General features: G+C 49.4%; 1 protein-coding gene across 1 annotated transcript in view; it reads right to left on the reverse strand.

Moving 5' to 3' along the window:
* ATP9B (ATPase phospholipid transporting 9B (putative)) overlaps positions 1 to 25,818 on the reverse strand; it is a 151,670-nt gene that overhangs the window by 10,797 nt on the left and 115,055 nt on the right. The window contains exons 13-19 of the mRNA XM_070361953.1: positions 24,105 to 24,247; positions 15,680 to 15,792; positions 11,727 to 11,972; positions 3,702 to 3,863; positions 3,037 to 3,129; positions 1,313 to 1,396; positions 1,044 to 1,214 (exon numbers count right to left, since the gene is read on the reverse strand). Coding sequence (XP_070218054.1) covers positions 1,044 to 1,214; positions 1,313 to 1,396; positions 3,037 to 3,129; positions 3,702 to 3,863; positions 11,727 to 11,972; positions 15,680 to 15,792; positions 24,105 to 24,247 — 1,012 coding nt within the window. The remainder of the gene's footprint in view (positions 1 to 1,043; positions 1,215 to 1,312; positions 1,397 to 3,036; positions 3,130 to 3,701; positions 3,864 to 11,726; positions 11,973 to 15,679; positions 15,793 to 24,104; positions 24,248 to 25,818) is intronic.

Below are 25,818 nucleotides of genomic sequence, written 5' to 3' on the forward strand. Positions count from 1 at the left end.
ACGGGACAAAGGAGTCTGCATCTTTAGATGGAAAACGGGGAGGAACTAGGGCAGAGCCTCACCCGGGGCTCAGGGAGCAGCTACTGCAGACACCCACACCTCTACATGGGGCGCGCGCACTGCCCGGCTCGCCGACCACCCAGGACACCGCGAGCTGGACTGGCGGAGCTCAGGAAGAAACATGGTGGACGGGCAGGCTGTCTGCTCTAACCTGTCTCGCATCTCTACCCAACTTCCTGGCCAGGCGGGCTAAGGTTGGCTCAGCGCTCGGAGTCCAAGCTGCTCTCTAATTCTGACTCCCACCTGGATAGCAGCTCGGACCCCTGTGGCGGCCCCACTGCGCCCCTCAGTGGGCGGGGAATCTCCTGTGTTCCTCTGTGCTGTCATGGCGCCCTCATCTAGGTGTGCCAAGGGCACTGTTATCTGAAGCTGGCACGCCTTTGTGTCCTGACACTTCCCCCTAGTTGGCTCTCTGGTCCAGCAAGACACAAGTGTTTCTTTTCAGTAAAATTCTCAAAAGTGGAAGGCCTGTTCTGAGGCAGCACGTTTCTTGCCCCCCAAAAACCGCACTTCAGCTTCAGTGAGAGCATGGAAGGCAAGAAAACAAACTGAAACTCACACCCAAATCCCTCGTCTCCCCAGACCCGAAGAGGACAAACTGCTGGGAAGCCAGCTGGTCTGTGGGTCAGTAGGCAGCATCATGAAGTTTATGGGAAACCCCCAAAGTGGGTACAGGCTGCGGTGCAGGCAGCTCGGGCCAGGCCAGGGGGGCAACCAGCTTGCCCTGGGAGTGCCTACAAGCTGGGGGCGGTGTGGAACTGCCCGAACCTCTAAGGATGGACGTCCAGCTGGGGACACGGAGGTTTCCAGATGTGCTGGTTTCTTCTCCGAGGGTCATGCAAAGACCTCTGCTTACAGACACTTCCACACTACGTCTTATTTGAGTTCCAAGGGACCACCTTTGGGGGACAGGGTACTGAGTTCCAGGGGACTACCCCTGGGGGACAGGGTACCTGGTTCAGGGGACCACTCCCAGGACGTACCTTGATGCCAGCGTTGCGCAGCATCTCCAGGGTGGGCCTCACGTCTGCCTGCAGCTGGTCCTCCACGCCTGTCAGGCACAGCAGCTCCATCTCCCGCTCCAGGCTCTCCACCACAGCGGCCACCTTGAGCGTCCGGTCGTGGAGGCTCAGCTTGGCCTGGTTGTAGCGGCTCTGGGGATGATGGTGGAGCTGTGAGTCATGCTGGATCGACCGAGGCTGGATGCCCTGCCCACCCAGCGACAGTGGCCCCAGGGGAGCTGCCCGCTCACCTCGAAGTCCTGGTACTGCTCCTCCGTGAGTGCCCTCTTGGCCACCACGAGCGTGCGCAGGCCTTCGCGGGCCATGTTCCCACACTGGGAGAGCACAGGCAGGTCACAGGCTTGCCATGGGCTCGGCACCCCCCGCACGGCCACTACCACGGCTTCCCCCGGGAGTGGGCAGCAGACAGGCATCGCAGAAGGAGCCGCACCCCAGTGCCTCCAGCTGGTCTACAGAGGAGGTGCTGGAGGGCAGGCCTCATGCCATCGCCCTTTCCACCACACGAGGGCAAGTGTTGGTGGTTTTGTTTTTCCAGTTTGGGGAAAAAGTTTATAAGCAAAATTCCACTCGGGTGCTTCCCTGACACAGAACAGCTCCTGTAAACTCAGGCTCCAAGAACCTGCGGGCTTTTGAATAAACAGAAGGCCCTCAGACAACAACAGTACTACAACAAAGACGCGGGCGGGGGTCGAAAGATGTGTCCACGGAACAAACTACAATGTTGGAAATAAACGCATAAAGGATTTTTAATAAAGTTATCTTTGTGAAAAACAATCTGACATTATCTGTCTGTTGCAAGACATTTATTGATTTGACCTCATAAAGCTAAATAAATTAAACAAGGATTTTATAATTAATTGCACATCATTATGACCAAAAGTAATTTTTATGGCATTTTACTAGGTCTTCAGGGAGTTTAATTTATTCATGTCCCTGATTAAATCCAGTGCCTGAAGGAGCTATTGATTCATATTGCCAATACCGCCATGGACGTGGGCTGTGCTCCCTGGACTGACAGACCGACTCGGGTGTGCAGCGGGGGCGGGACACACCGGACCCCGGCCACAACAGGCACCGCGCGGGGGTCGTGCCGTGACTTCAGGGCGTTAGTTCTCCTCTGAGTCTAACTCTTTGTTAACACATAACGGGGCACACCGGACCCCGGCCACAACAGGCACCGTGCGGGGGTCGCGCCCTGACTTCAGGGCGTTAGTTCTCCTCTGAGTCTAACTCTTTGTTAACACATAAATGTGAACAACAAGTACAAGTCATACTTGTTTAGGGAGAATTTGATGAAAATATAGGATTGGTTATATCTGGGTCTTACTTTCCATGTTTGAAGTGAATATTATGTACAAATTAGAGTTAGAGTAAAATTCTAACTAAATTAGGTTACAAAATAAGTATCAGGTTAAAATACAACTCTGCATACAAAGACAATATTATTTCATATTTTTTAGTGACTGATTAGTGATGCTGTTTCTTCACCAACATAAAATATTCTTCATAAGGACCCGCCTGCATATATCCATGTATATTCACACAAAACCCCAAACGCTAGCTGTTCACACAGCAAATGCGTGTTTTATCACCAGCTCTCCCACCTCTCCTGCTCTACGGGCTGGCTGGTGTCTGGTAGAACCCGGAACCTCGGTTCGTGCGGCGACCCCAGTGAGTACCCACAGCTTGCGGCCTGCGCTGCGTCAAGCCTGCAGACGCAGCGAGCGCATACCTCCTCCTCCAGCCAGAACCCGGAACCTCGGTTCGCGCGGCGACCCCAGTGAGTACCCACAGCTCGCGGCCTGTGCTGCGTCAAGAGCCTGCAGACACAGCGAGCGCATACCTCCTCCTCCAGCCAGAACCCGGAACCTCGGTCCGTGCGGCGACCCCCGTGAGTACCCACAGCTCGCAGCCTGTGCTGCGTCAAGAGCCCGCAGACGCAGCGAGCGCATACCTCCTCCTCCAGCCAATCGTTGTATTGCACGATGGAGGCCATGGCCACGTCGGCGCCCTTCATGTAGAACGTGATCTCTGCTGTGGACTCGTCCTGCAACGAGACATGCCCGCTGAGGCCAGGCTGCCTGGACGGAACGGCTGGAGACAGCAGCCCCGGGAGTGCCCTTCTCCGAGCGGGCTGCTCAAACACCCCCTCTGCAGGGCCACGTCCTCCCTGGGCGCCCAGGCCAATCGCAGCCAAGGCCACGACGGCAGCTCGAGAGGTGCTATGCTGAGGCTTCTGAAGTAAAACCTGTACACACACATGTGCCTGGGACTGCAAGGTAAATTCTCTCAAATTTTCATAGTTTGAATGAGCTTCTAGTTTAGCCAACATCCAAGATGTATTTGTGGTATTTGCTAGAAAAATTTGACAGCAACTTCATGGTCATAAGCCAGTCTTCAGGTAAACTCTTCAGCGGCTACTGCAGTGGAAAACAAAGATGCTCGAGCTGATTTCAAAACTCACCAGTAACACCTTATACTCACTCTGCCTTAGTCGTCACAACCACTGGAGCATAAGTTATCAGTCTGAATTTTGGGACAAGCATAAAGCCCTGCAAGGAGCCTTAGCGGCCCTGCAGTGAGCAGAGCCGACTCTGGCTGGGGCAGGGGCGGGCATACCCTGACGATGACCCCCATGCGCTTGCTCTCCGACGTGAAGGGGAAGGTCTGAAGGATGCAGTAGGTGAGGATCTGGCCGCCGGGGGTCCGCAGCTGCATGGACGTGAGGTCTCTGCTGACCAGCGTGAGGCCGACGCTCTCTGTCCACTGCACCAGGGCCACCTGCAGGGGACCCGTGAGGTGTGAGGCTACCCGAGGGGGACTGGCGAGGTGTGAGGCCACCGCTCCCTGCTGGGGGAGCGTGTCAGGCCAGCATCAGCGAGCTCGCTGAGACGCCACCAGGAGAAAAAGCTGGCCCTGCTTGTTCTGAGGCCTTTCTAGGGGACCCTGGCCGCTCCAGGGTCCAAGAGCATGTGAACATGACACAGTGAGTCACCGTGGAGCTGGAATTAGAACCCGCCTTCCCCGGATTTCCAGCACGTTACTAGGATACTAGAGAAGGCCGGGCCCTAACAAGATGCTACAAGGATACAGGACTATAATTTAGAGCATCAGTGATGTTCCCCAAATTATAGCATTCAAAAGGGACACATGGACATCAGCAGAGGCATGTCAAGGGGGGCAAGTCAACTACCCCACAGCCTCATGCAAACGAGAACTGAAAGTGAAACTCCATACACGTTCCTACACAACCTCTTTGTATCTGCACGTGATCCGGACCCCAAGGTTCTCCTTCAGTCTACGCAGTGAAAGGTTACCATTATACCCTGACCTATAAATTGTATCTTCCTGTGAACACCCTATCATCTCGTTGGGCCCACTGCAGTCAGGATGCAAGTTTCTATATTTGGTGACTCACATCTGTTTATTATTTAGCTTATGCTTGGTTTCACAACCCCTTGGAGGTAGCATTTATCACAAAAAATCAGTTGGGCTTCTGCTACGTAGCCTAGCATCCGTGTAGCTGTTCTTTGTGAGCATTCTGTGGTTTAACTGTCTGTTGCCAACAAAAGGAAAAGTGTTCAGAATGTCAACGGTATAGACACTTTAGAATAGACATTTTAGTTACTGTTCTGATGTTAGTTTCTGGGCAGAACTCTCTCTGATAAAATAAAACTTAACATTTCTGAGCAGGTCTGTAAACAAACAGCCACAGAGGATGGACAGGAGCGCACAGGACTCCTTGTCATGTGCTCAGCACCCCAGCCACCGCCACCTGCGGCCACACACGTGGGGCCGTGGGGCCTGAGAGGGCAGAGGGTCTCCCCGGCTCTGAGCTTCGCCACCCTGCCTCGGCGTGCCTCGGGGCTGCAGTCGGCCTCACGGAGTCCAGGCCGCGCTCTCTGAACGTCTGAAGTAAACTAGTGCTGTTCTTTTTAGACGGATTTGAGGAGTAACTTCACATCCAGAGGTGTGACACGTAGCAGTGAAAGGAAGGACAATTTCTAAGGTACTGACAGTTTGACTGTATTTTCTTCCTAAAGATGATTAAGCAATTAAAATACACATGCTGTTTGAAAGCATAATGTCTCCTAACGCAGAATGAAGAGCATCAGCCAAGGGTCGGGGAGGCTCTTCATGTGACTCGGGCTCTGCTGGCCACACCCACCCCCAGAGGCCCTGCACAGACTGGGCGGCAGTGGTCCACTCAGACCCCTGTGGCAGAAGCGACCATCCAGTTACAGAGCTGGACAACAGCGAGGGGGTCTACGATGGCCTCAGGGCAGACCCTCGAAGCCTGCTGTGTTCAGGGCTCCACCCCCAGTGACCAGCACCACAGACACCTCTTGAACCAAGGAGAAAGAATCTCTTCTTCAAGATGGTTGAACAGTGGGAAGCTCAACGTGACACTGAAGACAGGAGAGAACACACGGAGCCCTGTCTGAGCACTGGCTCGTGTGTGGCAGTCTTCTGGGTCCTGAAAGAGACGGGGGTGAAGAGCTTGTCCAGCGTCATCTGGGCTTTGAGAGTAAAAACCCAATTTTCACCCTAGAAGTCACTAGTTCATGGTTAGCCACTTCTTCACAAGCAAAATGTCATCGCTCGAAAGACGCACCCAGGCTGCTCTATGGTCCCATACAGCCTGTGTTCGCACCTGTTTTTGGTGGCGCAGGTGTTCAAATTTTTTGCTTCTGTTTAAACCGGGTGATTGTTTTCTCATGATCGAGTTTTTCAAGTTCTTTTATCTGTACTGGTTACCGGTCATTTGTCAGGTATGTATTTTGCAAACACATCCTACAAGTCTGTGGCTTGTCTTCATTTTCATAACAATGTTTCTCAAAGAATGTAGGATTTTTACGTCAAAGTCTAATTTAACAGTTTTTTCTTTTATAATTTGCACTGTTTCTGACCCACAAAATCATTGCCTAAATCAAACAAACCGACAAAGATTTTCTTTTAGAAATTGTATACTTTTGGTTTTTCATTTAGGTCTATGACCAATTTGAGTTAATTTTTATAATAGTGAGACATACTGGTTCAAGCTCTGTTTGCAAATGGCTGTTCAAATGTTCTGCGCCCCATTTATTTTGATCATCTTTTCTGTAATGGATTTCCATGGCACCTTTATAAAAAATCAGCTGACATCTTGGTAACAGAAAGTCTTCCAATCCATGTGTACACTTCTCACATATAGTGTCCTCAAGTTTTCTTCATTGTCTTACACTTTCCAGCATACAAATACTATACGTATTTTGTTAGATCTATCCTTAAAACCGGAGAAGGCAATGGCACCCCACTCCAGTACTCTTGCCTGGAAAATCCCATGGATGGAGGAGCCTGGTGGGCTGCAGTCCATGGGGTCGCTAAGAGTCGGGTACGACCGAGCGACTTCACTTTCACTTTTCACTTTCACGCATTGGAGAAGGAAATGGCAACCCACTCCAGTATTCTTGCCTGGAGAATCCCAAGGACGGGGAATCCTGGTGGGCTACCGTCTATGGGGTGGCACAGAGTTGGACACGACTGAAGCAGCAGCAGCAGCAGCATCCTTAAAACATGTCATAGTTTTCTGTGTGTGTGCTCTATAAATAGTACATTAAAAAATTTCAATTTCTAATTGCTCATTGCTTGCATATACAAATAGAAGTAATTCTTGTATATGGATATCATAACATACAACTTTGGTAAACTCACTTATTAAGTCTTAGGAGAAAGTTAAACTTTCAGCAGAGCTTTTGGGATTTTCTATGAAGACAATCACATTATCTATTGAAAAAAGGGAGAGAGTTTTGTTTCTTCCTTTTTTCAGATCTAACAAGGTTTTATGTAGTTCTTACACTCCATTTTGCTAATCTGTATTTTTCCTGAACATGGATATTACAGGTTTTAAAAAATATTAGCATTTGGGCTGTGTTTTAATATTCTCTTTTAAAAATTTAAGCTCATCTGTCTATTATACACTCTTCATATGCATACTTTTAGGTGTGTATGCTGAGTTTGCATTCACTGTTTTGTATTATTTACTATTTTTGCCAAGTTTTTCCATTTTATTTAATTTTCAAAGGATCAGCTTTTGAATTTACTGCTTATTCAATCATTACTTTTATGTTTTCCTTTATCTTTTCTTTCTCCTACTTTCCTTTGGTTTTCCCATTTTCTTAGACATTTTAGTTGGGTACCAGCTTCATTTGCTTCTTTTCTTTCTGTCAGTGCAGTCCTGGTTTGATGTGCAAGGCACTACCTAGCATGTCTGCTGGCTGAGGTGGGGTTTCCAGCTGCTGACTGCTCCCAGGAGGGGGTGCCTGGGTGGAGCTGCTTGGGGTGCACGACCACGGCCCTGGCTCCTCCTGGGCTGTCACCGTCACGTCAGGTCACACCGCTGCTGTGCGGCATTTCTAAGGGGACACTCGCAGAAAGAGAGCCACCGGGGCAGGGAAGGGCGGGGTGTGTGGCCTCTCAGAGAAGCGGTGCGGGGGTGGTTGGAGCAGCTGCTGCCCTTTCCTGCTCCCTCTGGACGCTGTCAGTGATGGAAGAGACCATGTAAGGATGATTACTTCTCTAACTTGGCTTTTAGACATTTTTAACAACGTGATTATTGAAAATAATACAAAGATCAAAATAATTAAAATGCAAGTGTGAAAAATACATATTTAAATGGGAGCTTGAGCTAAATCTCATCCACAGGCCAGTTAGTAACATGCTTGGGCAATCATTGTCACAGGCAATTTGTTTATGCTCTCACACTCCCCCACGCTAGGTAGCCAGTGTGGGGCAGATTTTGTTATTAATTTTTGCTGTAATTCCATTATTCAGCAATGTCTGTGCTGTCGTTCTTGAAAAGATCAGAAGAAATTTCCTTTACCATATTAGCATCTGCATAGCCACCAGCTACACTCCAGGGACACCTTTCCTACTGTGCACCTTATAAATCACAATTTGATCACTGACACATCTTCATTTTCAATTGCGGTACTACCATCACTGCTATAATTTGATAGAATTATGAACAAAATGTGCAAGCTGACCACCTGGAAAAGCTGCCAGTCAATACTCAGGGCAGGCTGTGTGGTTCATGTTCTGTCCTACTCCTGAGGGTCATGGAGGGGGACTCACGTCACAGATGGGGAGCTGCTCCCCATAAACATGTTGACCCAACACCATAGTTAGTCCTGCTTCAATAAGCACACACAATTAAATGAGTGTAAAGTTACAGCACGCAGCATACATTGGAGTAAATCAAAAGCAATGCTATTAAGGACGGTCATTCTTTTGTTTGTAAATAATCCACTCGTGGTTTGTCATAAATTTCAGCTGATTCCTGCACAGAAACGTCCAAATGAACAGAACTAGCTACACCCTGAAATAACAGTTAATACAGAACTTACAGAGGTGAAGGAGGAAATGTTACCAACAACAGCAGGTTCGCAGGTTTAAGTCATTGAAAATCTCAGCCTATCAATTATTTTGAGCCGAGCTGACTGGGGTCTTGGGTTTGCATCGCACTGGCCTTGCTCACTGGAGGTGACGACCTGGTGCCCGAGGCGCTGCCCCTGAGCTGACTTGGTGGAGCCCGTTGGTGACACTGGCTTGGTCTCAGCTTCCACAGCTGCACTGGACACAGAGTTTACCAGGGTTGGGTTTTAACTTTGTCCAGGAATTTCCAGGAACATTTGTCTGATAAGCTGGAGTTTGCTATGCTGAGGCTGTACTGGCAAAGTGACAGGCAAGCGAAACTTTCTACTCTCTTGGAGAAAATGAAATATTGATCACTTATCATAAGAAACAGCGACTGGAGCCTAAGTAGGCTGCAGGTTCTGAATACGAAATCACTCCTGCTCTGACAGCCCAGCCCCCGCTGCACGTGACAGCTTCAAGCACGCTCGTCACTATAAGTGTGCAGGGACCGTACCTCGGACAGCCTCTCACGGCTTGAAGTCAGTCCCCAGACACCATCCCTGGAGCAGGAGAAACACGTCTGTGCACACACAGAGGTAAGTCAGCAGATGCTCTCTTTTCAGGAAAACGAACACAAAGCACTTCCACAATATGAGAGACTAGAAACCAGTGCATTCCACTCAGTAAGTCACACTTACTGAAGCTAAGATGACACAGGAGCCTGAGCAAATAGGGATTGTAAGAGTATGGTGTTGACATGAGTATATGAAGCCGGATAAGTCTCCTAAATGATAAGGTTGCTTATTAACTGCACACATGCTGACAGGTCAAGGCTGAGGGCAAGCAGAGAACATCAACTGAGCCATTTCCCTGAAAAAAGCTCCAGGGTGCAGTATTCTAAGCACTTTATTCAATAAAAAATGCCTTTAAAACAGTACTTTGGTGATTGGGAAACAATGCTATCATCTGTCAACCTAATTGCAGCAAAGTTCAATAAGCAAAATAATGATCCATTTAGATGACTTTCCTTGGGCTTCAGGGACCTGCAAACACTGCATCCACAAACTGCTTTAAAAACTACGATGAAGTCAAGTCTTTTCATTTTCAGATTTGAAATATGGGTTAGGGATTTCTCAGAGGTTATTTAATGGCCTGCCATTTTTAATCATTGTCTAATTTCTAAAGTAGGAAGAAATTTTGACATAAAAAATTTAAATATAAGGCTAGTACTTTTAATTTAGTTCTGGAAATCTTTGAATCAGTGAAAATCTCTATTGTGAATTCCTATTTAAAATTTAAAAAATGTTGTAACATAAAAACCTAAAGATAAAAATTCTAGTATTTTAAATAAAAATTTGTATTTATTTTTGGAAGGTAATAAGGTAAACATATAAGATTATTAAAACTTCCAATAAAATTTTCCTTGGAAAACATCTGTGGTCTAAGTTTCCCGTGCTCGGGACTAGGAAAGAATACGTTTTCAATAAGTAATCACATGGAACTCGAGAGGATTTCTAGAACACTAGAATATGAAGAGTGTAACTCCTTTGCAAGAAAAAGAGGGGCGGCGTTTCCCTCCAATGCGTGTCTGCTCCAGGCCGACCCGAGGCCAGGCCAGCCGCCCGGACACCTGACCACCCGCCTCCGCGGCCCAGGCCCCACGCCCACTGTGACCGTGAGTGACATGTATTCCAGGTGACACACACGCGATTCCAAAGGCCGTACCGAGCTCGGGTGGAAAGGAGGTTTCTACACACCTGCTGGTCAACGTGGTCTATAAAGCAGAGTTGGGGGGATGGATGGGACCCCGTGCTCTCGCCCACTGCATCACTCACCAGGGACATGGGGCCTGGAGGCTGTGCCCCAAGGGTGGCTCAGTGCCCCACGGCCTGGATCCCTGTTCTGCACGACGGCTCAGCTGTGCTGCGGGGCGTCCCCACGGCTGACCACAGACCGGCTCACAGCTCACAGGTTCCCCAGCACTTACTGGGAAGACAGGCACTGAGACTCACAGAAGGCAAAGGCTGAACCACAGGGCAGGCTCCCGCTGGCCCTGCTGGGGAACCACACGCACCAGTGGACGTGACAGGAGAGAAGCAGACTCACAGATTCAGAGAACGGATGAGTGGCGACCAGTGGGGAGAGGGGAGGTGGAGCGGCAGGCCAGCGGGGAGCGAGAGGCCATTATGTACAAAATAGGCTACAACACGGGAAACACAGTCAACATTTTATAGGAACTAGAAACGGAGTATAACCTGTACAAATTGTGAATCACTGAGCCACCGGGCAAGTCCACCTTGTACACCTGTAACTGATATAGTCTATCAACTATACTTCAGTTTAAGAAAAAAGGAAATACCTCTGTAATGAGAGCTTCAAAAATAAATTAAAAACGAAACACAGCTGTCAATGCCCTGAGCTGCTCCACTGGGGGTTCACCGTCAGGAGGTCAGGACAGGCTGCAGGCCCTGCGCTGCACACCCTGGCCTGCACCCTCTCTCAGAGCCTGGCAGTACCAGCAGAGGGACCTACTGGGGCGGTGGGCCTCAGCTCTGGTTCGACCTACTGGATCTCCAGGATGGAGAAGAGCTGGCCCCACCTGCGGAATCAACAGCATTTCTGGAACTGAGCTTCCCAGGTGGCGCTAGTGGTAAAGAACCCGGCTGCCAATGCAGGAGATGGAAGAGACACATGTTCGATCCCTGGGTGGGGAAGATGTCCCAGAGGAGGAAATGGCAACACACTCCAGTATTCTTGCCTGGGGATTCCCACGGACAGAGGAGCCTGGTGGGCTACACTCCACGGGCCGCAAAGAGTTGGACACAACTGAGTGAGCACACACACACACACACACACACACACACACACACACTGTATCTAAATTCTAGAAAAATGCCTAGAGATTTGACTTGCAAGCCTGGTGATTCCTTTGGAGAGAGAACACGGGAGGATGCAGCCTGCAGACCTCATAATCAGCAGGCAACTGGTCCCGCTTCCCGCCTCCCTGGACCCAACCCCAGGGCGCTCTGGGATGAGAAGGCACCTGCCCACGAGGATGGGGTGAGGGCAGGGTTGGGCCAGGAGGGTGCTGGCCTGTGGCAAAAGCCCATTCTGAAAACCACGGACAAGCCCTCCTCACCCCATGAGAAGACAGAGCAAGCACTCCTGGCGGGGCCGGGAGGAGTCAAGGGAGGCGCTGTCTGCGCCTGCGGACATGCCCTGCCCGGGACGCGGCCCTCGGCGACTGACCTCGTCAGGGCTGGAGGCCTGGTAGGTGCGGTTGTCATCACTGAAATCCTGGTCCGCCTCGGCGACCTCGGTCTCGCCAGCTGCGCCGCGGGCCTCGTACACGGGCGTCACATTGTGACACAGGGCGACAGCCTTCACGGCCTCATGGACCCGGCTGCTCACGCTCCTCCTCACCTTGGGCGCTGACGACGGGGCTTTCCTCGGAGGAGTTGAAGTAGCGCTGCTTCCGCCAGCCTGACACTGCGTCTGTAAACACGGACGCTGCAGGGTTAGAGGCAAGCAGGCGCACGCTGGAGTTACCCACACGCACGCCTGTCACGGACGGCCAGGCTGAGCTGCAGAGTGGCGGCAGTGACGGTCGCCTACACGTGACCCACGGGGCAACGACTCACCTGGGGATCCAGGGGCCACAAGGTCCTTGGACATTTCCCGGTTGTCCAGTAACTGAAATATTTGCTACAGTACTCAAAATCTGACCATCTCCTTTTAGTAGATTCACTGCAGCCTGGCATGCATGTGCCCAGTCCTGAACAATTCCTGTTTATCCACCACTTCTAAGAGCAAAGTTAAGAACAGAAGACTCCCAAGTGCTTTCCTTTCTCCTTAAAAACTGTGTGCATAAAATGGTCTGAAGGTAAGAGCAGGAAAAAGCGTTTGGGATGGTTCCCTTAGTACTATGGACTCACTGGCTTTGCATCAGTCTCGGAAGTGTCTGGTTTGCAGACAAGGAGCACTGCATATAGTAATTGCCCCCTGATGGCCCTGGACACACCCACCCCAACCCATTCACCTCCTCCTGGGTGGGGCTGTGGGAGGACCCCGACCCCAAGGCCCGTCACATGCTTCTCCACGGAACCCAAGGGTAACTCCTGACGCCTCTGGAAAGCCTCTCTGCTTCTGGGTGGCTGTGCAGAGCAGCCGAGCCATGCCCATCCGCCCGTCAATCACAGAGCCAGCTAATGAGGTGGCCTCCTACTCAGCTGGTGCCCCTTCCTGCCTGCGCCCCCTACCCACACCTGCATCCTGACTGCACACCCACACAGCTGCCAAGCGGCCCTGCTCCTGCTGACCCAGGCTGAGCACCTCACTCCACTCAAGTCCACGCAGGATCCCAGGGTGGAAGCGCGATCAGGCTGCACCAGACTCGTGTTCCGTTACAGTGGACTTAGATTATTGTCATCTCATTAACACTAACAAGCAGAAGGGAACGAAGAAATCCATTCACATAAAAAGCTGGATAACCAGCCAACGAACATAGCTTTCATTAAAAAAGGTTTGTAAGATTCTTCTTAGATGGGATACTATTTGCTGTGTCTATATGACATCTTTTCTGCTTTTAATTTTTTCTAGTAAAATAACTTATTTGGAGCTACTGAAATCATATTAATGGATAATACAGGTTGTTTTTTTTTTTTTTTTAAGATGTTACCTGGCACTATTTAATCTAGACACAGATCACAAGGGAGATAGTAGTCCTCCATTAAAATTTTTTCATCTATTATAAATATTCTAGGTTCCAAAATACTCTGTATTAAAATGAACGACACCCAAATTAATAAAGTGCTTGACTTTACGTGTTCATGCACAGATGAGTGCTTCTGGGGGTGTCTGATCATACATATCACACACACACACTTAGGTAAGGCCGTTTTCATTTGATAGCATCTCAAAAGTAAAGTACATGCCAGACGGGTGCACTTCACAGAAAAAAGAGATGGTTTTCACAAAACTGAATATAAGGCTGACAACATACTTCGTGTTCGGAAAAAGCAAGAGAGTTCCAGAAAAATATCTATTTCTGCTTTATTGACTATGCCAAAGCCTTTGACTGTGTGGATCACAATAAACTGTGGAAAATTCTGAAAGAGATGGGAATACCAGACCACCTGACCTGCCTCTTGAGAAACCTATATGCAGGTCAGGAAGCAACAGTTAGAACTGGACATGGAACAACAGACCGGTTCCAAATAGGAAAAGGAGTACGTCAAGGCTGTATATTGTCACCCTGCTTATTTAACTTCTATGCAGAGTACGTCATGAGAAACGCTGGGCTGGAAGAAGCACAAGCTGGAATCAAGATTGCCGGGAGAAATATCAATAACCTCAGATATGCAGATGACACCACCCTTATGGCAGAAAGTGAAGAGGAACTAAAAAGCCTCTTGATGAAAGTGAAAGAAGAAGAGTGAAAAAGTTGGCTTAAAACTCAACATTCAGAAAACGAAGATCATGGCATCTGGTCCCATCACTTCCTGGGAAATAGATGGGGAAACAGTGGAAACAGTGTCAGACTTTATTTTTGGGAGCTCCAAAATCACTGCAGATGGTGACTGCAGCCATGAAAATAAAAGACGCTTACTCCTTGGAAGGAAAGTTATGACCTACCTAGATAGCATATTCAAAAGCAGAGACATTACTTTGCCAACAAAGGTCCGTCTAGTCAAGGCTATGGTTTTTCCAGTGGTCATGTATGGATGTGAGAGTTGGACTGTGAAGAAAGCTGAGTGCCGAAGAACTGATGCTTTTGAACAGTGGTGTTGGAGAAGACTCTTGAGAGTCCCTTGGACTGCAAGGAGATCCAATCAGTCCATCCTAAAGGAGATCAGTCCTGGGTGTTCGTTGGAAGGACTGATGCTGAAGCTGAGATTCCAATACTTTGGCTACCTCATGCAAAGAGTTGACTCGTTGGAAAAGACCCTGATGCTGGGAGGGATTGGGGGCAGAAGGAGAAGGAGATGACAGAGGATGAGATGGCTGGATGGCATCACCGACTCAATGGACATGAGTTTGAATGAACTCCGGAGTTGGTGATGGACAGGGAGGCCTGGTGTGCTGTAATTCATGGGGTTGCAGAGTCAGACACGACTGAGTGACTGAACTGAACTGACTGAAGGAAGAACTGCAGAGGGCAAGGAGAGTTCAGTCCAGTCTGTGAAAAAGCAAGTGGGGACACAGTGGCCTCCGCAGGTGTGAGCAGCAGCGTGGCTGCAGAGCCTGGCAGCAGTAAGACCCGCAAGCACAGCCACCATGCGCAGGATGTGAGCTGGGAGGTGGAGAGCCTGAGGGCAGGGAGACCCGCGAGCACGGCCACCACGCGCAGCTCGTGAGCCAGGAGGTAGAGAGCCTGGGGGCGAGCAAGGCCACCGTGTGTGGGACATGAGCCGGGAGGCGGCTGTGTCGGCCCTGCTCTGTGGCCCCCACCTGTGATGGGGACCCATGGCCCTGACACCCCTAAGGCCAGGAGCCTGAAAAACGGGAGGACTGTGGCCCTGATGCCCTGTGGAGAGCAAATGCTGTACCCACTGTGCTGTGCCCTCCCACAGAAAAAACCGTTCCTCCTCCTATGACCTCAGAGGGTCTGTAAGTCTGCTCTGAAAACGATTTAGAAACCTATCCTTGTCCATTAGAGATCCAGACTGCATATTTACAGAAGAACTAACGTGGTACTCTCTCCAAAGCAATGTGCTAAAGGACAGTGGTTAAGATGAAACAGGTTAGCTGTGCACTGATGATCGTTGACAGCAAAAGGCAGAAACATCAGGTTGCCTACTTCTGTTTACTGAGAGGGTTAAGATATACCTTTAAAAATACGAAGAGGGCTTACTGATTACGAAGAAAAACAGAAGGATTATTAAGAAACATATTTATTGCCACATTCCACTTAATATTCTTAAAAATACTGTGTTTACCGAGTAATTTTACAAATAGTTCACTAAGGAAATTTAATACAAATAAGTGATTTAAGGTGGTTAAGGTTATGCTTATACAACAGAGAAACTGTTAACATTAGTTCCAAGACTGTTTCCTGGTTTATAAGTGAGTGATGCGCACAGCCACGCCGAGGCGTCGCCGGGGAAGGAGCCGCGTTGCAGCTCAGCCTGTGCCAGGCCCCGTGGCCACAGCAGCACTGGGCACACTGGCAGGGAGATGCCTGCTGGGCTGGGCCCGCTCACCTGTGTGTAGGCGTTCACGAGGTGGTTCTGGATCTCATCCATCGTGTCCGTCCCGTAAGACACGGTGCCCAGGTGCAGCCGCTTAAACACCATCTCGTTTTGGGTGAGGGTTCCTAGGACAGAAGCAGCAGAACACCATCAACACAGGGAGCTTGCTGGCGGGTCACGGCTGCGCCCCAACACGTCACACCCAGGGCTGGCTGCGCCCTGCACCCCAAGCACGCGCTCTGCCACACAAAGCATCCCTGAGTGTCGTCCACACCATCCTCATTTACTTCCATTTCACTATGAGGACTGGAGCACTCTTCCTGCGGCGTCAGGCTCCCTTTCAGCAATTTCCAATAATGGGTTGGGGGCGGGGGGTCTGGTTCTGCAGAAAAGTTTGGGCTCTGTCTCCCGGTTCAGATCTGCTGTTGGTCCAAGGCAGATTTGCCCCTTCAGAGAGAGACGGGTGGGAAACTGGAAAAGTGACCCTCAGTCGAGATTAGCACGTCTATCCCCTTCACATGAATCTGTCGTGAACCACGGAGTATTTTCCACTGAACAGAAACAACGCACTCGAGCCTGGACACCATGTGAGTCGCACAGAGAGGAGGAGAGGAGGCAGAGGCGCTTTCCTGGCTGCTCTCCAGCTCGTGGGCCACCCTGTGTGCCCTCCTCACCCACCCTGGGACCAACCACCAACCCGGGAAAGCCATTTTCAGGAGGGTCCATGGTTTGAGCCTCCAATCAAAAAGATACACAACAGGCGCAGTGAAGTACCAGCATGACAGAGGGGAGGCAGGGGGGAGGCCGCGTATTTCAGAACCTCGGTGAGCTCTCATTAAAAGGGGCCCAGGAGGTCCCAACGGTACTCATCTTATGACCCTGACAGGAGACTTCAACTACTGCACGTGGATCACTTACTGTGAAAACACACACACAGCACATGACATCAATATGAAGAAACACACACAAGCACGGGACCTCAATATGAAAATGCACACACAGCACGTGACATCAGAATGAAAACACACACACAAGCCAAGTGACCTCAACATGAAAACACACACATAAGCATGGGACCTCAATATGAAGACACACACACAAGCACGGGACCTCAATATGAAAATGCACACACAGCACGTGACATTAATATGAAAACGCACACACAGCACATGATCTCACTCACACAAGCAAGGGACCTTGATATGAAAACACACACACAAGCACAGGACTTCAATATGAAAATGCGCACACAAGCACATGACCTCAATGTGAAAACACACAAGCACAGGACTTCAACATGAAAATGTGCAACAGCACGTGACATCAATGTGAAAACACGCACACAAGCACAGGACCTTAACGTGAAAACATGCGCACAAGCACGGGACTTTAATAAGAAAACACACACAGCACGTGACATCAATGTGAAAACACGCACACAAGCACAGGACCTTAACGTGAAAACATGCGCACAAGCACGGGACTTTAATAAGAAAACACACACACAGCACGTGACATCAACGTGAAGACATACACACAAGCATGGGACCTCAATGTGAACACACACACACAAGCACGGGACCTCAACGTGAAAATGCACACACAGCACGTGACATCAACATGAACACACACACACAAGCACGGGACCTTAACGTGAAAACATGCGCACAAGCTCGGGACTTTAATAAGAAAACACACACACAGCACATGACATCAATGTGAAAACACGCACACAAGCACAGGACCTTAACGTGAAAACATGCGCACAAGCACGGGACCTTAATATGAAAATACACACACAGTACGTGACATCAATGTGAAGACATACACACAAGCATGGGACCTCAATGTGAACACACACACACAAGCACGGGACCTCAACGTGAAAATGCACACACAGCACGTGACATCAACATGAAGACACACACACACAGCATGTGACCTCAATGTGAACACACACACACAAGCATGGGACCTCAATGTGAAACCAAACACACACAAGCATGTGACCTCAATGTGAAAACACACACACAAGCACAGGACCTTAACATGAAAACACGCACATAAGCACAGGAGCTTAACGTGAAAAGACGCCCACAAGCACGGGACCTCAATGTGAAAACACACACACAAGCACAGGACCTCAATGTGAAAACACACACACAAGCACAGGACCTTAACGTGAAAACACGCACATAAGCACAGGACCTTAACGTGAAAACACACACACAAGCACAGGACCTTAACGTGAAAAGACGCACACAAGCACGGGACCTTTGCTTTTCCTGCTCCACAGAAGGAAAGCCACACGGGGTGAGGGGCGGGGGGTGGGTAAACGCCTGGCGAGCCCGTCCCCGGACTGCAGGCCGGCTTGGCATCTGGGGATCCCTGCACTTGTGTCGAAGCTCAGAGGAGGGGCGCCCTCGGGCACTGATGCAGTTGTAAGTGTGAACATGACGGAGAGCCATGTGATCACAGCACACGTCGGACCCTCCTCGTGGGTTCTCGCCCCCTGCCTCTGCCCCCGACGGGAGGTTTACTTAGAGACTGTTTTGACAAACACTCTCAAAAGAACGTACGTCATGTACATTCTACACACGTACATATATGCTGTGACCAGGCCTGCTCGAGTGGTGGTGAGGGGGCCACTCTCTGATTACTGGCGTGGCCTTCTCGTGGCAGTGGCCTCTGCTGCTGCAGAGCACCAGCTCTAGGGCTCACAGGCTCCCGCAGTCACAGCTCACAGGCTTGGCTGCCTGGAGGCACGAGGATCCTCCTGGACCAGGGATCAAACCAGCGTCCCCTGCACCGGCAGGCGAATTCTTAACCAGTGGGCCAGAGAAGTCCCCCATCCCTGCTTTAAATGGAAGTAACAATGGCATGGAGAAGTCAAAGCAACGCTTGCAGTCAGGCTGTTAGTGAAACAGTGAGCAAGACAAGAACATGGACCCTCTGATGGCACATCGCACGTCTGCCACCGCGTGGCGCTGCTGCAACCCAAGACTTGACTGACAACCAGGTTCCTGTGCCAGTATCTGTGGAGCCACTCAGAAACACGCCACCTCCTCCACGAGCGTGCCATGCTATGCATAAAAGAAAGAGCTCCTAAAGTAAACGCAGCCTGACAGGTGACTATGAGAGCAACAGGGAGTCCTCGGCCTCCGATGCAGGCCGGGTGTGGACTGGGTCATCTACCGGCTTCAGAGAGCGGCTGAGGGACAGGGCCACAAGGTGACAGGGACATGGTATAAGTGGCTGGATTAAAATAGTTACTCACGGACTCCCCTGGCTGCCCACTGCTTAGGAACCTGCCTGCCAAGGCGGAAGACACAGCTTGGATCCCTGGGGCAGGAAGGCTCCGCAGGCCATGGGGCAGCTAAACCCAAGAGCCCCAACTACTGAGTTCGTGTTCTAGTCTGGGAGCTGCAACTTCTGAAGCGCCTGTGCTCCAGAGCCCCGCTCTGCAACAAGAATCCACTGCAACAGAGAAGCCCCCAAACAGCAACAAGGACTCGCGGCAGCCAAAAACAAAACAAAAAATAAACAGAACCAAAGCCAACCAACCAACCAGAAAACAGTGTTACATCTTATGGTGCAGGAATGGAAACAAAACTTCTAAAGTGGTAAGACTAATTTACAAACCATGCAAGCAGACATTCGATGTTATTTAATGGGGGTCACACATTCTACGTGCAACACACCAGGCCTTCCCGTGAGCCCGGCACCACTGGCACCAGCATGTGTGTGGAACCTCGCCTGACTAGCACCCCACTGTCCCTCTCCCTCACACCCGGTCACCCGCGTCAGCGAACAACCGCACCAGCGAGGCTGCTCAGGCTGCTTCACTGAGGCCCCACGCGGGCTCACCAGGCAGGAGACACCGCTGTGGTCCTCTGGGGTCACCAGCACACACTCCGTGCACGTGTGCACACTGCTGGGCACACCTGTGCTCTGGTGCCCTTGGAAACCAGGGAGATGGTGCTTCCACGCGCCGCTGCCGCCGTCCTACAAAGCTCCCTGCGAGTCGAGTCTCAGCAAGGCAGCATGCTGGGCAACGGATGCTGTGATTACAGTGCATCCGAGAACCTGTTGTTTCAGAGGGTGTTTCAGGAATGGCTTTGTTCTATGAAGACAAAAACTAACAAAGGAATTAATGTATTGCTTTAACAGGCTGCACCCAAGTCCAGTTTTAAAATTTATGAATCCTCGGCAGCATTGTTCTCAAACAATGGCATCTTGGGGGCGGCGGGGAGAGGGGATGTCCTCTCAGCAGGTTCGGGGCAAACGGCCTGTCCTCTGGTTTCAGCATCATTTGCGTGTTGATCACACCACGCCTAGTATTTCTGGTCAGTGTCAATACGCTCTGCGTCCTGGCAGCTAACAGATGTCTACCCTTGTCGAGTGAATTACTTTATGTTTCACGCACTGGTGGCCGCAGATGTGTCACTATGGCAACATCATTAATTTCAGATCTTACCGGAAACGTGCACTCCAATCAAACCTAATTATAGCACACGGCTTTCTTGTCCAGGAGGAGGAAACTGTAATGCAATTATTGGAATACTTCATTTTCTGTTCTGCTGCGGCAAATGAGAGATACCCTGATGGACGCTTCTTGTCAGAAAGCTTATTGATGAAGCACAAACCCAATTTACAACCGCACGAAGGCCTACCTCACAGCTCCACCAGCCCTGTGAGGCTCCTGACAGCAGCTCGCCCCCAACCCGGCCTCCGACAGGAGGGGCGCCCACACCCGGCTCATCCTGGGAGCCGTCCCGGGGCCTGAAAGGCAGAACAGACCCAGGAACTCAAGAACACCGCCGCAGAGCTACATCAGGAGCTGAAGGCTTCCGTTTAGAAGACGAGATGAAAAATATTTTCTCTATTTTATACAATTATTCTGTTTTTTTTTTTTTTTTTCCCTTAAATCTCAGGAACCAAGACCATTTATCCAAAACCTAAAGCAGCGCTGGTCTAGCCTTTTAAAAGTAGCAGAGTGAACTGTGGGAGAAATGAGGCTTTGTTTTTATGACTCTGGGCAAAAACCACTTATCCTTACCCTGACTGTAACTCCAACTCAATAAAGCAAAATGAAGGAGTTACAGAATGATAACCCCATTTTTGTTTAAAATGCAAAACAACAGTTAGTCTTTGGAGGACAAATAACATCACAAAACCTTGACTTAACGACATCACACCGACAGACACAGAGACTGGAGCTGACCACGTGCTGTCAGGCATGAGCTTTGTCTGTACACTTCTGTGAAACAGTAGGTCAGTGCCTCCCAGGGCAATCACGTGCGATGGCCACACGAGGACTTCTGGTCCAGACAGCACCTGCTCCCCCAGGAAGAATGAGGTAAACTTGGCACTGGGGCTGGAGGCGACCGCAGAGGCCCTGAGAGGGGCAGGAGCTGCGGCTGGGGGTGGGGGGCCAGGCCTGAGGATGTGCCGAGCCCCCAGCCCTTCCCCGCCCCATACGCCAGGAGGGGCACGCCCCGCGGGGGTCGCTGCTGCATGGGCCCCTGCAAGGACCGCCACGGTACCGCTGTCCCGGAGCTGATGCTCTCTTCACACGCACCGCTGGCTCTTGTGGCCAGAATTTTGCTAGGAACACCTGGAACGTGCTGGTAAGGATAAGGACGCGTTAGAACTCTTGGACGCTGCTGGCAGGAATGTAAAATGGTGCAGGGCTGCCACGTCACCCAGTGCAGACGCTTCCCCAGGGAACAGCCGCTTCCGAGGCACAAACGCTGGGCTGACCAGGCCAAGACCCGCCTGACAAGGTAGCCTGCCACAGGGCGCTCCCACCAACTGTGACCAGACTTGGTGAGTCTTGTCTGTGCAGACATGTCAGACGTTTCATGAAGGTGGAATGACACCCTCCTTCATTAGGATATCCTACTCAGGAGAACAGGGTGGCCGAACATTTAATTAGGTCTCGGTAAGGTCTTTCAATGTTTAAACACACATATCCACATAGTTCTTACCCATTTTTTGCTAGAATTTATTTTTAAATTCTTTATACTTTTTGTTGCTATTCTAATTGGCATTTTTAGAACAATGGCACCCCACTCCAGTACTCTTGCCTGGAAAATCCCATGGATGGAGGAGCCTGGTAGGCTGCAGTCCATGGGGTCACTAAAAGTTGGACATGACTGAGCAACTTCATTTTCCCTTTTCACTTTCATGCATTGGAGAAGGAAATGGCAACCCACTCCAGTGTTCTTGCCTGGAGAATCCCAGGGACGGCGGAGCCTGGTGGGCTGCCGTCTATGGGGTTACACAGAGTCGGACACGACTGAAGTGACTTAGCAGTCCTCCTTTTTGCTGGTATAGAGAAATGCAGTTCAACGCTGATACCAAATGCTGATACCAAGTTTACAGTGTTAACTAACTAAGCTCTCTCACCACTCTAGAAGCTCTGGGGGGGCTCTTCGGGTTTTGAGGTACACAGTCATGAACTTGCCTTCTCTGGGAACAGCCTGCCTGTTGGCACCAGGATGCTCGTCTCCTGGGGGTGGCTGTGGTTCCCGACTATGTTCACCGACAGCCGTCGACCGGGGCGGTGCTCTCTGCTGACAGCAGCTGGGTGCCTCCCTGCCCACACCTGCCGGCTGTGGACTGACCACCTCTCCAGGACTCGGCTGGTTCTGGAGACATCTCTGACACATCTGTAACATCTCGTAGGGGTCTGGGTTTGCCATGTGCCTGCTTCTCCATCCAACAAGTTCCAGCTGTTTTCCAGAAACAGCTCAATCTCTGATCAGCAATGGGCCATTTGTGCATTTTCCAGTGTTGTTCGAGGCTAACTCTCTGAAGTTTTCTCCCATCAGCGCAGTGAGGATGGGAAGGCACTTCCTCCACCTATCTTCTTGACCCCAAGCTCCTCAGGTCGCTATTTCTGAGTTTTTTTGATTCACCGAGTATCACCTTTCCAGCAGATTCCTCGGCGTCCCACAGAGACAAGCCCTAATGAAAACCAAACACAATCCAACAACTATTTCTGACTGAGCTGCAGGAAACCTGTAATCCCTGTATGAAGGCTGGCTGCCACAGGACACTGAACCATCGCCTTCGGGACATGGGGTATCTCTCCACTGCCGTCAGTCTCCCACAGCTCTCTGCCAGCTCTGCTCACTGCCTTCACACGTGCCCGCAGGTTCCTCAAGTTTGCGCCCTCGTGTTTTACATGGACCTCAGCGATTCTAAACAGAATCATTCTTCAGTTTATTCCACATGTAAGGGAGTGACTTTTATTCCTGTTGCTATTTCAATCTGTAACCTGCCACTTTACTGATTTCTTATTTTCAGCCATTGACTTCCTTGATTGATTGTTATATTTGTAAATATTTGTTTCTTCTTTTGCTTGTGGATCTTATTTCTAGTCCCTGGCTCACAGCAGTAGCTGGAGTAAATGTCAAAGCCTGGTACATGTTAGTTTTTCTTTTTCCTGACTACAGTGAGGATTTTTCTAATATTTTATTAAAAATAAGGTTGAATTGTAATTGAGATATATTTTATTTGTTGCTGTTTCATTGCTAAATTGTGTCTGACTCTTTTGTGATCCCATGGACTGTAGCCCATCAGGCTCCTCTGTCCAAGGGATTTTCCAGGCAAGAATACTGGAGTGGGTTGCCATTTCCTCCTCCAGGGGATCTTCCAGATCCAGGGATTGAACCCGTGTCTCCTGCAATGGCAGGGGGATTCTTTACCACTGCCAATGGTATGGTATAATATGGGAAACCCATATTTTCTTTACCATTTATAGATTTTACTTCTAGTTGGCTAAGAATTACAAAGGAATTTACACCATGAATCAGTCAGTCAAGAAGGGATTTTAACCCTTAGATATGGCTCTTGTTATAGTTCTGGATTCAATTCGTCATTTATTTAGTATGTTATGGACTGACAAGAATTCTTTGATGAAAAAATTAAAAAATGAAATAAAGACAAAGCAAATTTGGAGCAGGGGACCCTATGGGGAAGAACCATTGTAGAGAGGCTCTTTGGAGAACGTTACTGTTAAAACAAACATCAAATTCACAGATCTTATTAATCCTCATTTTCTTCTACCAGTTTGTAACTACCATTCTATAATAAACAAGCCCTGTTAGCTCTTAAGAAGCTACCAGAAAGGTGTAACACAGGCAGTTAAATAGAACAAAATCACAAGTGTAAGGATGTGGAAGTTCAAAACACAGAAATAAGTTTTTAAAAGTCTAAGAATCTCACATCTCGCTAATTCTGATGATCCTGTTATGTCAGAATCGGGAGACTGGCTGGAGGCCAGTTTCGCAGTCAGTCTGGGGATCGCTGTGAACTCAGCACTCTCACACATGTGCATACACACCCATACACACGCGTGGGCACAGGCAGGCCAGGGTCCCCCCACCCCCGCCCAGATGCCTCCAGGTGCGCGTGGGCAGAGCGGCACCTGTCTTGTCGGTCAGCAGGTACACCAGGCGCCCCAGCTCCTCCGGGATGGTGCTGGTCCGGACCACGGTGCCGGGAATGTGCTCGTCTCTCATGATCATCCACCCGTAGGCAGCCTTGCCCATGTCCAGGTTCACACGCAAACTGCCAGAGAAAACCCACTGCAGTCGTTAGTGACTCAACACCTCATGTCCAGCATACTTTCGATAAAAATTCATTTACAGAGACATGCATTCTCTGTAATGTGAGGTGGAAGAGATAGATCACAGTGGATTTCAGACTTTAAGAGAAATGAATTTGTTGACACCTAAGTCAGCAGGCCCCTTCTCAGCCAGTTGCTCATCCTTCGCCCATCAGCCTGGTTTGCGATGCAGCTGGAAGGACCTGGGAGAGGTGGACAGCAGCGTGGGTCCGGGCTCAAAGGGGCCAGCGACACGCGGGAGGAAATCACCCCGAATCACTGAGCATCAGTATCTGAGAGGGGTCTTGACATCCATCCCCGTGATTCACAAGAACAAAGGAGAAGCGCCGTGAAGGGGAGCAGGTTCAGGAGGAGGCTGGGCGAAGGCCCTCCGAGCACCAGCCCCTGAGCATCACGTTCATAAAAACAGAGCAGAGCCACTGTGTATGAAGGAAAAACACCTTCAACTAAGACGATAACACCATATAGGGAGGAAGCAGAGCTTATGTTCACTCTGATTCACATTGGACATCTTGATCAAATGTCAGTCCATTAAAAATTTTCATTTTTAATGCCAAAAGTTTCTAGAAGCTCAAACTTCAAACACCAAGTCGACAGAGTAATTATCATCACTTACTTTAAGTTACTTTTTAGTTAGATATTTAACTTACTTTTTAGTTATGTTCTAATTTTATGGAACTTCAAAACACAGGCCTCTGTTCAACTGGTATTGGATTGGCCAAAAAGTTTCTTCTGTTTTTTCCGTAAGATGACTCTAGTAGCACTTAGTTATCTTTAACTTCATTGACACAATTTTGTTAAGATTGTATTGTGACAGTTGTCATAGCATGCATTAAAAAAAAATGAATAAAATTGCTGAATTTTTGTGTAGCCATTTTAATACTGAAGATGGAAAAAAAGCAACATTTTTGGCATATTATGCTTTATTAGTTCAAGAGAAGAAAAAACACAACTGAAACACAAACAAGTTTTGTGCAGTTTATGGAGAAATTGCTGTGACTGATCAAATATATCACAAGTGGTTTGTGAAGCTTCATGCTGGAGATTTCTCGCTGGACGATGCTCCGCAGTTGGGTAGACCGGCTGACATTGATAGCAATCAAATCGAGACATGAACTGAGAATAATCAATGTTATACCACATGGGACACAGCCAACATACTCAAAATCAAGTTTTCAAATCAAGTGTTGAAAACCATGTGTACCAGCTTGGTATGTTAATCATTTTGATATTTGGGTTTCACACATGTGAAGTGAAAAAAACCTTCTTGATGGTATTTCCACATGTAATTCTTTACTGAAACGTAATGAAATGTTCTGTTTTTAAAACGAATTGTGACAGGAAACGAAAAGTGGATACTATACAAGAATGTGGAATGGAAGAGATCATGGGGCAAGGGAAATGAACCACCACCAACCACACCAAAGGCTGGTCTTCATCCAAAGGTGATGTTGTGTAAATGGTGGGATTGGAAGGGAGTCCTCTATTACGAACTCATTCTGGAAAACCAAAC

Source organism: Bos mutus, chromosome 24, assembly GCF_027580195.1.
Source record: "Bos mutus isolate GX-2022 chromosome 24, NWIPB_WYAK_1.1, whole genome shotgun sequence".
Lineage (NCBI taxonomy): Eukaryota > Metazoa > Chordata > Mammalia > Artiodactyla > Bovidae > Bos > Bos mutus.